The sequence below is a fragment of the Asterias amurensis genome, chromosome 7 (genome assembly GCF_032118995.1).
Source record: "Asterias amurensis chromosome 7, ASM3211899v1".
Lineage (NCBI taxonomy): Eukaryota > Metazoa > Echinodermata > Asteroidea > Forcipulatida > Asteriidae > Asterias > Asterias amurensis.
Window position 1 is genome coordinate 24,747,681 of NC_092654.1, and position 17,288 is coordinate 24,764,968.

At 41.4% G+C, this 17,288-nt stretch overlaps 1 protein-coding gene across 2 annotated transcripts in view; it reads right to left on the reverse strand.

Annotated features, from left to right (window-relative positions):
* Positions 1-58: 58 nt before the first annotated feature.
* The window catches only part of LOC139939466 (uncharacterized), a 31,030-nt gene continuing 13,800 nt past the window's right edge, over positions 59-17,288 (reverse strand). The window contains exons 6-10 of one of the 2 annotated variants that reach the window (XM_071935410.1): positions 14,693-14,896; positions 10,262-10,465; positions 3,911-5,935; positions 2,998-3,126; positions 59-2,609 (exon numbers count right to left, since the gene is read on the reverse strand). In XM_071935410.1, coding sequence (XP_071791511.1) covers positions 3,012-3,126; positions 3,911-5,935; positions 10,262-10,465; positions 14,693-14,896 — 2,548 coding nt within the window. In that variant the 3' untranslated portion in view covers positions 59-2,609; positions 2,998-3,011. Of the gene's footprint in view, positions 2,714-2,997; positions 3,127-3,910; positions 5,936-10,261; positions 10,466-14,692; positions 14,897-17,288 lie in introns of both variants that reach the window. The other variant, XM_071935409.1, reaches the window with a different exon arrangement.

The window sequence follows — 17,288 nt, forward strand, 5'->3', positions numbered from 1 at the left end:
CTGAAAGGTTTTCGGCAGTTGATTTGGCGGCTATAAAACGAAAATATGACAACGGTACTTTGAAATTCCAATAGCATAGTTTTTATTTTCTTTGCAAAAGTATGTCACTACATGTATAACTTGGACTTTGTCATTTTTGGCCAACGACAAAAATTACATGTATTAAGAAAACTAAAAATAGCACAAACAATAATGTATACGTCTTGACTTTGTAGTCACTTTATGCCCCCCCCCCCCCGAACCACTATTCCTCACATACATTTTGAAAATGTGCGATTTGAGTCAAGACTTCAAACCTTTAGGTGGAGCGTTTGAGCCCGTCCTCGAACCGGCAGACGAAACCTATAAGCCAGACTGCAATACTGCAAGGTATTGGTCAAGACTACCAAAGTGAAGCTTAACAGGGTATGAGTTACAGGGTATGTGTATTTAAGAATTATAAAAATATGACAGAATACAGTATAAATTATATTAAAACACTGTTCGACTTTTTTATGTCCAGAACTTCCATTTGTAAATTTTGCAGAGCTGCTCAAAAAACGTGCTAAGCACACATATGTGTAATCCAAAGCAGGGTAAGTGTGGTACATGGTTTATGCTATAAGCTGGTGGCTGGTCCAACGTTGATTTTGCATAGAAATTTAAATCATTGAACTATTTTACCCAATCGAGTAACTCCATGAAATTGGGCCCTTATTTTCTGTTTGTATTTTTACAAGGAAATGTGCAGGCCTGATACTTCACGAAGGCAACAAAGGCAATTGCCAATAAGCCCTTGGTCATAGTCTTGGTGCCACTTGAAATATTTAAGTAGAACCCAAAGGAACACCTTAACAGAGGAAAAAAAAACTGCTGCCATAACCTGTGCTTGACTTGAGTGCGGAATTCTCTGCTTTCATAAGCGCTGTGCTTACAGTAAGCAGAGCAAGATACATGTACATGTACTTAAGAATTGTTTTTATGGAAAATCTCCAAAATGATACTGAAATTTCTGAAATTGCTGTGCAATTGGCACAAGGGTAAACAAATCATCCAAAGATTACGTGAATGAGTATACTGAAACCAGGGCCCAATCTATAGAGTTGCTTAGCAGATACTGGCAGGAAACCAGTCACAAATGATACATGTGACATAGTATTCAGCTGGTAATCTTCTTCTGGGAAGTATAACTTTGTTTTGCTTAGCTAGTTGTTGTGAAGCTCTATGAAATTTGGCCCAGATGGTTGACAACACATTAAACTATGCGTTATTATGACGACCATTATGAATACTGTTTAAAACATTTTTTGTATAAAAAAAAACCCACAAAATTTTACAAAAGTTTTAGCAATAAATTAGCGATGTTATACGTTTACTTCAAAGATACTCAACTATAACTTACCAACAAAATTGTATCGTAGTTGTAACTAATGATACACAAAGCGAGGCATACTCTACCCGTGATTAAACTCATATCTCAAAATTGTGGCAAACTAATCTTCTTTCCTAAAAGTTGTGAAAATAAAACCTTCTGCATGAGATTTCCAACCAAAGAACGTTCCTGTTAAACACCAATTAAATGTTTGATGATTAATATCAGCATCCCATCTCCCTTTTACAGATTAAATATGGTGATACATAAATGGTGACTATATAGTTATGCTTCTGGTAAAGTGTCATCTTTGGGTACTAGCTCACACTACATACATTTTGGGTCTTTAAAGAGACGCAAAGCTATTGATTATTTATTGCAAATAATTTAAGGCAAAATTTTGGTTTTCATGATTCTGATCAATTTTGCTATATATTCCCGTTGCAAAATACTTAGCTATAAATTTGTTTGAAGAACAAATTAAGGGCTTCAAAATATCATTTTAAATATAAAAAATAAAAAAATAAAAGATGAGCGCATCGTTATGTTATATGATAAGATGAGTTTGTGCAAAAGCCACCTGCTGCAAAATATCAAAACTACTCTCCTTCAAACCTACAATAATTACGATTAACATTTTTACGACATCCTTATCAATCATGTTATAGGTGTCTTTGGGGAACACTATCTCAGAATTATGTGCATGTGCAGAATTTCGTAACCCGGTAAGATTCCTGTGACCAAGAGTTCCAAAGTCTCCCAGTATACTATATTAACTGAAAAACCATTGCATTTGGTTGAACTTTTATAAAAGTGAGGGATCAGATTGGGTCAGTGGATTCTTTATCAGCCTTTCACCTCTAATAATAATAATAATAATAATACACGGTTTTTATATAGCGCTTTTTCACGGGGTGTCTCAAAGCGCTTTCGACATTATTACCCCTGTTCACTGGGCCTTAAATCATTCCTTAAACCATCTCAGCTCCCTGGGGAGTATACAGCCTGTGCGACAATTATATGCGCTACATGGCTAAACTAATCACTGTGGACCCTGGTTTGAATCCCACCTCAGGCTGGAGCTTGTGTGTGATTCCAATCCCTACCTAATTGAGTGGAATCTGCTAGTGCTCATGTGTGATGCCTAAATACAATAATAAAACCCAAGTCAAGACAGTGTTGTAAAACTCACTGTTCCTTGTCTGTAGGCCTGTCTCTTCTTGCTCCTAACAAACTAAGTAGGTGCATCGTTGACCCTCTATAAAGTAAAACAATAAGAAAACATCTGTCAGGAGGTGAGCTTCAGGTTCACAGTGGTGGCTTTATTGAGCGCTTGATATGGTTGCATCAGTGAACAGGGATCTGTTATAAATATAAATTGATATTAAAGAATCAGTTTTGTGATCCACTAATTTTTCAACAGATAAGAATCCTCTAAAGACAATCAGAGCATCTGATCGAAAAGCTAAGTTGAAACCACTGGTTGTTCTCAGAACCACCACAACTCATAAAGAGAGTATTTTATACACGATGTCACTACAAACCTCACTCGATTGTACTCCTACCATGGGAAGTTACATTTCCTTCTTTTGACTACACCCAATAAAACACAACAAGTGACAGTAACACAATTCCTTAACACATACCTATAGTGGTTGGTTCATAGGTTTGGTGCCTGGGGCCTGGTACACAGTGTCTCCTCATCATTAGTAGCGATATCCTCCTCTGACTCTAGCTTGGCAATGATAACTTTCTTAGCAGCACATTTTGAGGAACTTTTTGTGAGAGCAAGAAAATGTGGAAAAACAGTTAGTGGAAGGTAAAATGGGCAAGTCTTCCTTGTCATGTTCTGTAAACATGGCTGTAATGCTGTATGGCACTTCGGATCTTTCGAATTCCCCTTTTTTATTTTTGTTTGTATGGTAACGAAATCTCCTCGTCACAGACAGAAAACATTTATTTCATTTTGACTCAACAATAAAATACATACATTGTGGAAAGCAAATAGTTAAACAACACTGTGTACCACACTACATGTTTATGATTTAATTTGATGGGTTAATAAAATACTATTGACCCAATTCACCTGACGTCATCATCAGAATAATCTCACTGTCACCATACGTAATTCAGTGAAGTGCACATTTTAGGCGGCGCAGCAATTACACGTAAACCTTTGCCCACCAACATGGTGAGCGTGGCAGTTGCCTCATGTGATGTGCATGCAAGGGGTCAATACCTTGTTTTATTTTACCATCATTAGAACATATCTGATCTTTCTCTTTCTAATATTTGTAAAAATTTGGTAAAGGAGGATAAACTTTGACAAAACTACAGCTTTTAAACAAGTAGCCTTTATGCCCAAGCTTGAGCATATCTTGGTTGACTAAAGTTGCCATTGGGGATCAAGCTTAGTATAATACAGTCAACTATAGAGAAGTTAACACTGGGGGTGAAAGAGTTAATTGTTTCACAGATAGGTCGACAATCAAGGATGCATCAACTGTTCCAAGATAGAGTGGACTTCTTATTTTGCACACACACATACATGGTACGTACCTGATTGCAGCGTGCCTGTCCATACCACATGCTATTTTCTCATCTATACGCCTCCTTCTCCGGATCGCTTCAAGATGTTTTTTCATCCTCTCGATGTAGGCCAATCTCTCCTTCTCTGCATTGCCCACAACCTCATCAGCAATACTTATGGACGACGCTGTTGCCAAGCTTTGATTGTCTTGAGTCTCCTCGCACACGGATTTCTCTTGGTCTGCTTTTTCATTACTTGTACTCCCCTGTTCCCGCTGTCGCACAATCGGAAACAAATTCACATGACTTAATTTAGGATCATTCATGTGCTCCTCTGATTCTTCTTCTGATACTGTCTCCCTTTTGATGAAAACCCCCTGAGACCTTGATTCTCCTTGTGGAGTCCCTTCCTTGATGTATCTTTGACTGAACCTTGCCTTGTTTCTCACTGTGTTTGTTTTAAGCAACTGGATAGAGCGTCGTCTCTTCATGATTTCAGTCTTTCGATACTCTACCATCTCAGAGTACGACACCATTGAGTTGGGATTCTTTGTGGGAACCTCCCTAGGTACCCCACTTGGTTCCTCAACTGAAACAGTCCCCTTGTCTAACTCCTTTTTGTGAGAACCACGTTTGAATGTACCTCTACCTGAACGTGGCAACATGTGTGCCACCCTGTGATGTGCTGGATGAGATGGTTGTCGAGCCATTTTTAGTCGTTCCCGATATCTTCTCATTCCTTCTCTGGCCCTGACTCGATTCCGTTCACGCAAGCTCATGCTTCTGTAAGGTTCCTGTGTAAAATCAATTTGGTCTGATGCTGGCAATGAATGAGTTGGTGAGTTTGTTGGCATCTCAAGCAAGGTGGCATTCTTCTCAAATCTTTGTTCCGATTTTAACCAGCCTTTTCTCCTCCTGTCCCTCCTATTTGGCGAGACATGTGTTCCTGGATTAACAGTTTGGACAGCAGTAGCATCAGCTGCCACCGGCGAAAATACACGGAAAGCTTCTTTGCCAAGACCCTTGACATGTACTTCAGGGAGCTCTGTCTTAAACAAACCTTTATGCAATGATGTTATGTTTGACTCGGTCTCAGCTGCAACTGGTGTAAATACCTGGAATGTTTTCTTATTCAGATCCTCCCCTGACAATACTGGCAGGTCTGACATTCTTATGGAGGTGCTAACATCAGTCGCAATCATGTAATCTTTACTGTGGGTAGAATTACCTCTGGAACCTTTCAGTGAATCTGATTTCAGCCTCTTACCCCCTTTTTTTTCTCTGGCAGACAAATAGCCTCTATGGACCACGGTCTTAGAACCTGGAGGTATGAGTGTCTTCTCCACAACAGGCAAAATCCCTGGCATTTCATGGCATCGCCAACCTTGGTTAGAAAGCTTTGCCATCTTCAACTTTTCCCTGTGCCTCCTCATTCCCTCCCGAGCTCTGATCCTGTTCCTCTCAATTTTTGTCAGACCCTCCAACTCCCAAGGAAGAACTGATGACATCTCTACTTGTACCACCTTACCATGATGCTGCTCTGCATTCATTCCGCTGGTAGCATCACTCACAACTTGTAAAGGGGAATTTTGGTTGTCCATTCTACAATCCAAGGGCTCTTGCCAATCAACAGCAGTTTCAGATATTTCACCTGCCTGAACGAAGCCAGAATTCTCAGGGGGAATTTGATAAACGTACTTCTTTGCTTTCTTCTTTTTGGGCACGAAAGAGAGTGGATCTTCGTTAATCATGCTGAGTTCCCTCAAGTCTTCTTGATTTGTGGAATTGGATCCAGCACCTCCAGTCCCTTCTCTACGCTTGGCAGACGGTGAAGCCTTCCTACAAGCAATTTGTTTCCTCTTGATTGAGTGAAGCCAATAGTTGCCAGGTCTGTTTACGATTTGACACTCTTGGTTAGGATCGGTTCTACCTTCGATATCAGAGGAAGGTTGTTGCAGCATTTCACTCCGGTGAAGGGGAGTTAAAGAATCCATCTTATGGATCTCACTTTTCTTTACGTCTAGAGCTAGTAATGTATCAAGAGGATCTCCTGAACTGTATTTAGAAAGGAAACATTGACAAAATGGATAAAACTTGACAAACTTTTAGTTTTCTACATCATGTAAAAATGACCATTGAACGGCCATTATAACCAAAGTCTAAAAATAGATGTCAAAAATGTATAGAATCAATGTGTGGTGAAGAGGTTTTCAACTAGTGGTTTAAACCCAACGAGGCCGGGTTCTAGATAATTTTACCAAGACGAAGTCAGGGTAAATTATCACCCACCAGGCCTCGGCGGGTTGAAAACCAATTCAACACACTTTGATTCCCATTCATAAACACCTTTTCGGTCAAAAAGCATCAACACTTTTTGGTCAAAAAGTAAAATAAATGCAAAAATTATAATTGTTCAATGATTTCTTTCCTCCAGCTATGAAATGGCAAGGCCCTCGGGTAAACAACTCCTTATAAGGAGAATACTGTGCGCATCGCGCATATTGCGTGATGTAGTTACAAACAACTGTTCCAGCCGCTGCTCTCGACCAATAGGAATGAAGAAACTGTCCTGTTCACAACCGGTTATAAACACCGGTCATTATCAAAGGTTTAAACACCCCCACGTGATGCGCTCTCCACCAATAGGAATAGCGAAACTGTCTGCGGTATTTATGAATATACTTTTATCTTCTTCATTAGTGTTTTTAAATGTAATTTTGTAATTGTAAAATCTAGAGAGCTTCAGGTGCACAACTATTTCCGATGCTTTGGGGAATTTAACTCTTTAACGTTGGCTAAATAAATAATAAGGGAATCAATATGTGGTGAAGAGGTTTTCAAATAGTGGTTCAAACCCGCGCCGAGGCCAGGACTTGATAATTTTACCAAGACGAAGTCAGGGTAAAATATCAAGAACCAGGCCTCGGCAGGTTTAAACCACTAGTTGAAAACCGATTCAACACACTTTGATTCCCATTCATAAATAGCTTTTGGTGAAAAAACATCAACACTTCTTGGTCAAAAGGTAAAATAAATGCAAAAATTATAATTCTTCAAAATAAATGCAAAAATTATAATTCTTCAATGATTTCTTTCAACACAAACTCTTTCTTTCAACTGATTTCTTTCAACTCCTTATAAGGGAACGCTGTGCACGTCGCGCGTATCGCATGATGTGGCACATCGCGTGATGTGGCACAACTGTTTCAACTGTTGCTCCCAACCAATAGGAATGAAGAAACTGTCATATAAGTGCTGTGTGTGATGGTGCAAGCTCGCGTGTCACGCCCATGTTATTACACTTTTTACTGGTGTTATATTATCCGTTCAAACAATCCCTCGTGATGCCCTCTCGACCAATGAGAATGGATAAAAGGTATTTATGAATTATAATTAAAATTATAACCAGGACCCAATTTAATTGCATAAACGAGGTGAGCATCATGGGAAAGCTTTATGCAACATACGACATTTAAAAAAAACCTTTTTTTTGTCTTCTTTGCATTGACTCAGTATATGTAGGCAGAAGCATATTTTTATGTCAGGCATGATATTTGGTTCTTGTAAAAAAAAAAGGAATATTTTGTTGAGAACAAGGGCTGAAAACACGTACACATGGTTTATTATAAGCAAGTTCTGTGTATGCCAAAAGGTAAAAATGGAAAGACGCCTGGAAAATAAGTGTCATTAAGGCACCTTGTCAAAACCTCCAAGCCGTTCCATTCCGCGTGCATTCTGCGGGAGTCCGCGGATTTTTGTAACAAAAGAACCCATAGCAACCGGGCAGGTCCACGGCCACGACGGCTCATTTTCATGTCAATAAACATGAATATTTCGGCAACTCCGCGGAGCGACCGGTCGGCCATTGTGAGGTCCAGCTTATTAGCTGACCGGTGGAACCAGTGGTTCACAATGGTTTTACCTTTGCAGGTAAAAAAGCAAGGTAAGGTTGGATGTAAAAGCCATTTCCTCCAATGTGTGATTTTTAAGACTTTGTTCAGCCTACTTGACCAAAACATGTGAATTCTATAAATGGTTTTTCTTTATTCCCGGCTTCGACTGACAAAATTTTCAGGCTATACGTGCAAGCTCCGTTCAAGTGGGCATCAGAGTATAGCAGTGACAGGGGACAATTCTAAAACAGTTATCTTTTGCAGCGACAATGATAAGCATAAACTACCTACATATTGGACATGTATAGTTATCATACGGGAAAATGGAACAGAAATGTGTTTATTTACAGGACAGGGTTACGGGACAGGACAAGACAGGAATTGGTTTATTTACAAGAAACAATATATATACAAACACATACGGGGCTGGGATGCGATCAATTTGGGAATTTGTTTTTTTTTTAAAGGGAAGATGGGAACGGGTAGTCATTATTATCGGGAATATCTGGGAACATAAATGGCAAGGATATATTTGTCATAGGGGAAGACGGGATGTGTGATGCAGTTAGTAGCATAGCTGAAAATCGCCTTTAATTATACCAATCATAATTTTAGCAAATATGTGGCCTGTCGACGATTGGAGTTTAATATATACCTTGTAGATGTTCTTAACACAAATAAACAACTGTTTGTTCTTACTTTCCAAGTAGAAAACATCAGTTTCTTATTTATAAAATCCCAAGTCACCGTCGCCAATAAACAAATCCACACACGTGTGTGACTGTGTCCATGTCAAAACAACCATGTAGTCTGGTTTGTCCAATGCCCGAGGGGAGAAAGCCACAGTCTCAGAGACACGTGTTTCTATTGGCTGTTGAATTTCCATATAGCGCGTAACAAATGTTTTAATTGGTCGATTTTGCCCTACTGCCAGAGCGGTGTGTAAAAGTTATCAACATCACGGAAGAAAACGTTAGTCGTCGGCGGTGATTTCTTATCAATTTAGCATCGTTTTTTTTGCGGGAAAATTATTTTGAATGTGAATGGTTTCAAATAAAAAAACAATATTTTTGTATCAAGCATAAATGTTGCAAAATATGCATCGCAAATTGGATCGCAAAATCGCGATGCACTTTTTAGAATTGCATAGCAAATCATCCAAATTGCAACACAAGCGATACAAACGAAATTGTTCCCCGATTTATGAAGTGCACGATTATCACATGCGCTAGAGGGTCGGCTGGCACACCCAACATGCATGGCATAAATTGTTTTGTCGGTGCGGCCTGTCCGCCTCCAGGACGGTGGTATTCACGAGTTGAAAAAGTATTATTCTGGGAGAGCACGGCCGGTCCACGTCCAAGTCGCTGATATTCATGACCTGAAAATACCACTTGTTTATTCATGAGACTTATTGTTATACCAACAATAGCGCCCAGCATGGATAGCTCATTAACTTCGCCGCGCTTCAACACACATGACCGTTCTTCCGCGAACTGTCCGAGGTCCTTAGCAACGGCGGTATTTGCTGTCAAGTCCGCGGCTTGTTGGCGGAGGAACGCTCGGGAGGTTTTGACAAGGCGCCTTAGTGTCCTTCCGACCCCCCTGAGTCTACAGAGAACTCCACTCTTTTTAACAGGGTTATTGCTGTAGATTATGATTCCGTAATAAGTAAACAAAACAATGCGTGGACATTTTTTAATTTCACGCTGTGCGCCTTTTTTTAAAGAACTTAATTAGTTTTTTTGCATAATAGGATAGCCTGGGGGCAAACACCCTACTATCTTTGTTGTTCAACATGAACTCTCACCACTTGTTGTGAATAAAGCTGTATTCTGAAGAGAATTTACAGGGAAGTGGCAAAGCTACTGCTTGTGAGCAGAACTGTTTTTCAACATTGTTCCAAAGTTTTTTAACAAAATATCACTTCAGACAGATGTTAAAATCTAACAGAAAGAGGCTTGAATATAAAGACAGCAAAAAAGTAACGCAGCTGTTAGAAAAGCACCTATAATTTTAAAATTGTTACCTGTATTCTAAAAAAGAAAATACCAGGAGACGGAAAATTTAGTTAAGGTGATTTTGACACCTCGTTTTTTACAATCGGTTGAGTATTGTTGTCGGGGTAAGTGCTTACAGGTGAAAAGTGCCCATTTCCATTGTTGCAGTAACTCCTATTGACAAGAACAGCTTTTAAAAATTCCTGCTGTTAGCCTCACGCTGAATCAGAGGAGAGATCAATCATGTCAATAGGAGTTACTGCAACATTGGAAATGGGCACTTTTCACCTGTAAGCACATACCGCGACAACAATACTTGACCTATTGTAACAAACAGGGTGTCAAAATCACCGTACGAAAATTTCCGACTTCTGGTATTTTCATTTTTAGAATACGAGTAACAATTTTAAAATTATAGGTGCTTTTCCAACAGCACGTTACTTTTTTGCGTTCTTCAGAAAATAATGTAACGGAAATCTGAGGAGCACCTTGTAACAACTCTTTGTTGTATTTGTCCAGAGGCCCGTCTATTTCTCTCTGATTGCTCCATTACTCCCTGTGTAGTCTGCCACAACAGGTTGGTCCTTGCCTTGACCAGTCTTTCCTCAGCATGACCCCCAACAGCCAAGAAATCCTGTGGATAAGTTTGAGTCGTCATACTTGAGAAAGACTTTGAACTCACTGGCGATGCTCTGCAGTCAAATTTAGACATAAACTCATATTACTTATGAGCAACATTTTGTTTGAATGTTTTAATTCTACTTTGATGTAGACATATAAAACACTGAAAGCTAACCTGTGAAAAAATCAATTCAAAAGGTGGTCTTGTTTTTTTTTTACCACACCCAAATCTTTGGAATACACAATCTTGAAATCAGCGAAACATAGCATGGGATTTTTCACATCTCTCTCTCTCTCTCTCTCTCTCCTCTGATGACCAATCGACCCTATTCTTTCACAGGTTTGTTATTTCATGTGTATATATTGGGTCAAATAAAGTGCAGATTCTGGTCTTTGATAATTACCAATGTTGTGCACATGCTTTAAATGTTTGATTGCAAAGGGCATACTGGTGCCAACCCTAATATTTTCTCAATGCCATTCAAAAATAACAAAAGCAGACTAAATAAGGGTTCATACAACACATACATGTACATGTCCTACAAATCTTGTACAAGTGATCGAAATTGAAGTGTGTGCTCAAAGCAGTCATTTCTGGGAGCCAATAAGCTTTGTGTGTTAGAACATCCCTACCAGGCAATAGTGCCGAGATCTTTGGATACAGCACGCTACCCATAGTAGCAAGGCTTGGGTTTATAGTCCTAACACTGCCCATTGTAGCGAGGCTGGGGTTTATAGTGCTCATGCTGCCCATGGTAGCTAGGCTGGGGTTTATAGCGCTCATGCTGCCCATGGTTGCGAGGCTGGAGTTTATAGTGCTCATGCTGCCCATGGTAGCAAGGCTGGGGTTTATAGCGCTCATGCTGCCCATGGTAGCAAGGCTGGGGTTTATAGAGCTAACACTGCCCATGGTAGCGAGGCTGGGGTTTATAGCGCTCATGCTGCCCATGGTAGCAAGGCTGGGGTTTATAGCGCTCATGCTGCCCATGGTAGCAAGGCTGGGGTTTATAGTGCTCATGCTGCCCATGGTAGCAAGGCTGGGGTTTGTAGTGCTCATGCTGCCCCAGTCGCACGTCGCGCGTATCGCATGATGTGGCACATCGCGTGATGTGGCACAACTGTTTCAACTGTTGCTCCCAACCAATAGGAATGAAGAAACTGTCATATAAGTGCTGTGTGTGATGGTGCAAGCTCGCGTGTCACGCCCATGTTATTACACTTTTTACTGGTGTTATATTATCCGTTCAAACAATCCCTCGTGATGCCCTCTCGACCAATGAGAATGGATAAAAGGTATTTATGAATTATAATTAAAATTATAACCAGGACCCAATTTAATTGCATAAACGAGGTGAGCATCATGGGAAAGCTTTATGCAACATACGACATTTAAAAAAAACCTTTTTTTTGTCTTCTTTGCATTGACTCAGTATATGTAGGCAGAAGCATATTTTTATGTCAGGCATGATATTTGGTTCTTGTAAAAAAAAAAGGAATATTTTGTTGAGAACAAGGGCTGAAAACACGTACACATGGTTTATTATAAGCAAGTTCTGTGTATGCCAAAAGGTAAAAATGGAAAGACGCCTGGAAAATAAGTGTCATTAAGGCACCTTGTCAAAACCTCCAAGCCGTTCCATTCCGCGTGCATTCTGCGGGAGTCCGCGGATTTTTGTAACAAAAGAACCCATAGCAACCGGGCAGGTCCACGGCCACGACGGCTCATTTTCATGTCAATAAACATGAATATTTCGGCAACTCCGCGGAGCGACCGGTCGGCCATTGTGAGGTCCAGCTTATTAGCTGACCGGTGGAACCAGTGGTTCACAATGGTTTTACCTTTGCAGGTAAAAAAGCAAGGTAAGGTTGGATGTAAAAGCCATTTCCTCCAATGTGTGATTTTTAAGACTTTGTTCAGCCTACTTGACCAAAACATGTGAATTCTATAAATGGTTTTTCTTTATTCCCGGCTTCGACTGACAAAATTTTCAGGCTATACGTGCAAGCTCCGTTCAAGTGGGCATCAGAGTATAGCAGTGACAGGGGACAATTCTAAAACAGTTATCTTTTGCAGCGACAATGATAAGCATAAACTACCTACATATTGGACATGTATAGTTATCATACGGGAAAATGGAACAGAAATGTGTTTATTTACAGGACAGGGTTACGGGACAGGACAAGACAGGAATTGGTTTATTTACAAGAAACAATATATATACAAACACATACGGGGCTGGGATGCGATCAATTTGGGAATTTGTTTTTTTTTTAAAGGGAAGATGGGAACGGGTAGTCATTATTATCGGGAATATCTGGGAACATAAATGGCAAGGATATATTTGTCATAGGGGAAGACGGGATGTGTGATGCAGTTAGTAGCATAGCTGAAAATCGCCTTTAATTATACCAATCATAATTTTAGCAAATATGTGGCCTGTCGACGATTGGAGTTTAATATATACCTTGTAGATGTTCTTAACACAAATAAACAACTGTTTGTTCTTACTTTCCAAGTAGAAAACATCAGTTTCTTATTTATAAAATCCCAAGTCACCGTCGCCAATAAACAAATCCACACACGTGTGTGACTGTGTCCATGTCAAAACAACCATGTAGTCTGGTTTGTCCAATGCCCGAGGGGAGAAAGCCACAGTCTCAGAGACACGTGTTTCTATTGGCTGTTGAATTTCCATATAGCGCGTAACAAATGTTTTAATTGGTCGATTTTGCCCTACTGCCAGAGCGGTGTGTAAAAGTTATCAACATCACGGAAGAAAACGTTAGTCGTCGGCGGTGATTTCTTATCAATTTAGCATCGTTTTTTTTGCGGGAAAATTATTTTGAATGTGAATGGTTTCAAATAAAAAAACAATATTTTTGTATCAAGCATAAATGTTGCAAAATATGCATCGCAAATTGGATCGCAAAATCGCGATGCACTTTTTAGAATTGCATAGCAAATCATCCAAATTGCAACACAAGCGATACAAACGAAATTGTTCCCCGATTTATGAAGTGCACGATTATCACATGCGCTAGAGGGTCGGCTGGCACACCCAACATGCATGGCATAAATTGTTTTGTCGGTGCGGCCTGTCCGCCTCCAGGACGGTGGTATTCACGAGTTGAAAAAGTATTATTCTGGGAGAGCACGGCCGGTCCACGTCCAAGTCGCTGATATTCATGACCTGAAAATACCACTTGTTTATTCATGAGACTTATTGTTATACCAACAATAGCGCCCAGCATGGATAGCTCATTAACTTCGCCGCGCTTCAACACACATGACCGTTCTTCCGCGAACTGTCCGAGGTCCTTAGCAACGGCGGTATTTGCTGTCAAGTCCGCGGCTTGTTGGCGGAGGAACGCTCGGGAGGTTTTGACAAGGCGCCTTAGTGTCCTTCCGACCCCCCTGAGTCTACAGAGAACTCCACTCTTTTTAACAGGGTTATTGCTGTAGATTATGATTCCGTAATAAGTAAACAAAACAATGCGTGGACATTTTTTAATTTCACGCTGTGCGCCTTTTTTTAAAGAACTTAATTAGTTTTTTTGCATAATAGGATAGCCTGGGGGCAAACACCCTACTATCTTTGTTGTTCAACATGAACTCTCACCACTTGTTGTGAATAAAGCTGTATTCTGAAGAGAATTTACAGGGAAGTGGCAAAGCTACTGCTTGTGAGCAGAACTGTTTTTCAACATTGTTCCAAAGTTTTTTAACAAAATATCACTTCAGACAGATGTTAAAATCTAACAGAAAGAGGCTTGAATATAAAGACAGCAAAAAAGTAACGCAGCTGTTAGAAAAGCACCTATAATTTTAAAATTGTTACCTGTATTCTAAAAAAGAAAATACCAGGAGACGGAAAATTTAGTTAAGGTGATTTTGACACCTCGTTTTTTACAATCGGTTGAGTATTGTTGTCGGGGTAAGTGCTTACAGGTGAAAAGTGCCCATTTCCATTGTTGCAGTAACTCCTATTGACAAGAACAGCTTTTAAAAATTCCTGCTGTTAGCCTCACGCTGAATCAGAGGAGAGATCAATCATGTCAATAGGAGTTACTGCAACATTGGAAATGGGCACTTTTCACCTGTAAGCACATACCGCGACAACAATACTTGACCTATTGTAACAAACAGGGTGTCAAAATCACCGTACGAAAATTTCCGACTTCTGGTATTTTCATTTTTAGAATACGAGTAACAATTTTAAAATTATAGGTGCTTTTCCAACAGCACGTTACTTTTTTGCGTTCTTCAGAAAATAATGTAACGGAAATCTGAGGAGCACCTTGTAACAACTCTTTGTTGTATTTGTCCAGAGGCCCGTCTATTTCTCTCTGATTGCTCCATTACTCCCTGTGTAGTCTGCCACAACAGGTTGGTCCTTGCCTTGACCAGTCTTTCCTCAGCATGACCCCCAACAGCCAAGAAATCCTGTGGATAAGTTTGAGTCGTCATACTTGAGAAAGACTTTGAACTCACTGGCGATGCTCTGCAGTCAAATTTAGACATAAACTCATATTACTTATGAGCAACATTTTGTTTGAATGTTTTAATTCTACTTTGATGTAGACATATAAAACACTGAAAGCTAACCTGTGAAAAAATCAATTCAAAAGGTGGTCTTGTTTTTTTTTTACCACACCCAAATCTTTGGAATACACAATCTTGAAATCAGCGAAACATAGCATGGGATTTTTCACATCTCTCTCTCTCTCTCTCTCTCTCCTCTGATGACCAATCGACCCTATTCTTTCACAGGTTTGTTATTTCATGTGTATATATTGGGTCAAATAAAGTGCAGATTCTGGTCTTTGATAATTACCAATGTTGTGCACATGCTTTAAATGTTTGATTGCAAAGGGCATACTGGTGCCAACCCTAATATTTTCTCAATGCCATTCAAAAATAACAAAAGCAGACTAAATAAGGGTTCATACAACACATACATGTACATGTCCTACAAATCTTGTACAAGTGATCGAAATTGAAGTGTGTGCTCAAAGCAGTCATTTCTGGGAGCCAATAAGCTTTGTGTGTTAGAACATCCCTACCAGGCAATAGTGCCGAGATCTTTGGATACAGCACGCTACCCATAGTAGCAAGGCTTGGGTTTATAGTCCTAACACTGCCCATTGTAGCGAGGCTGGGGTTTATAGTGCTCATGCTGCCCATGGTAGCTAGGCTGGGGTTTATAGCGCTCATGCTGCCCATGGTTGCGAGGCTGGAGTTTATAGTGCTCATGCTGCCCATGGTAGCAAGGCTGGGGTTTATAGCGCTCATGCTGCCCATGGTAGCAAGGCTGGGGTTTATAGAGCTAACACTGCCCATGGTAGCGAGGCTGGGGTTTATAGCGCTCATGCTGCCCATGGTAGCAAGGCTGGGGTTTATAGCGCTCATGCTGCCCATGGTAGCAAGGCTGGGGTTTATAGTGCTCATGCTGCCCATGGTAGCAAGGCTGGGGTTTGTAGTGCTCATGCTGCCCATGGTAGCAAGGCTGGGGTTTATAGTGCTCATGCTGCCCATGGTAGCAAGGCTGGGGTTTGTAGTGCTCATGCTGCCCATGGTAGCAAGGCTGGGGTTTATAGCGCTCATGCTGCCCATGGTAGCAAGGCTGGGGTTTATAGCGCTCATGCTGCCCATGGTTGCGAGGCTGGGGTTTATAGTGCTCATGCTGCCCATGGTAGCAAGGCTGGGGTTTATAGTGCTCATGCTGCCCATGGTTGCGAGGCTGGGGTTTATAGTGCTCATGCTGCCCATGGTAGCAAGGCTTGGGTTTATATTGGTCATGCTGCCCATGGTAGCGAGGCTTGGGTTTATAGCGCTCATGCTGCCCATGGTAGCGAGGCTGGGGTTTGTAGTGTTCATGCTGCCCACGGTAGCAAGGCTTGGGTTTATAGTGCTCATGCTGCCCACGGTAGCAAGGCTTGGGTTTATAGTGCTCATGCTGCCCATGGTAGCTAGGCTGGAGTTTATAGAGCTTACACTGCCCATGGTAGCGAGGCTGGGGTTTATAGTGCACATGCTGCCCATGGTAGCAAGGCTTGGGTTTATAGTCCTAACACTGCTCATTGTAGCGAGGCTTGGGTTTATAGTGCTCATGCTGCCCATGGTAGCTAGGCTGGGGTTTATAGCGCTCATGCTGCCTAACAGTAGCGAGGCTGGGGTTTATAGCGCTCATGCTGCCCATGGTAGCAAGGCTGGGGTTTATAGTGCTCATGCTGCCCATGGTAGCGAGGCTGGGGTTTATAGCGCTCATGCTGCCAATGGTAGCGAGGCTGGGGTTAAATAGCGCTCATGCTGCCCATGGTAGCAAGGCTGGGGTTTATAGTGCTCATGCTGCCCATGGTTGCGAGGCTGGGGTTTATAGTGCTCATGCTGCCCATGGTAGCAAGGCTTGGGTTTATAGCGCTCATGCTGCCCATGGTAGCGAGGCTTGGGTTTATAGCGCTCATGCTGCCCATGGTAGCGAGGCTGGGGTTTGTAGTGTTCATGCTGCCCATGGTAGCGAGGCTTGGGTTTATAGCGCTCATGCTGCCCATGGTAGCAAGGCTGGGGTTTATAGTGCTCATGCTGGCCATGGTAGCGAGGCTGGGGTTTATAGTGCTTACATTGCCCATGGTAGCGAGGCTGGGGTTTATAGCACTCATGCTGCCCTTGGTAGCAAGGCTGGGGTTTATAGTGCTCATGCTGCCAATGGTAGCGAGGCTTTGGGTTTATAGCGCTCATACCGCCCATGGTAGTGAGGCTGGGGTTTATAGAGCTAACACTGCCCATGGTAGCGAGGCTTGGGTTTATAGTGCTCATGCTGCCCATGGTAGCTAGGCTGGGGTTTATAGCGCTCATGCTGCCTAACAGTAGCGAGGCTGGGGTTTATAGCGCTC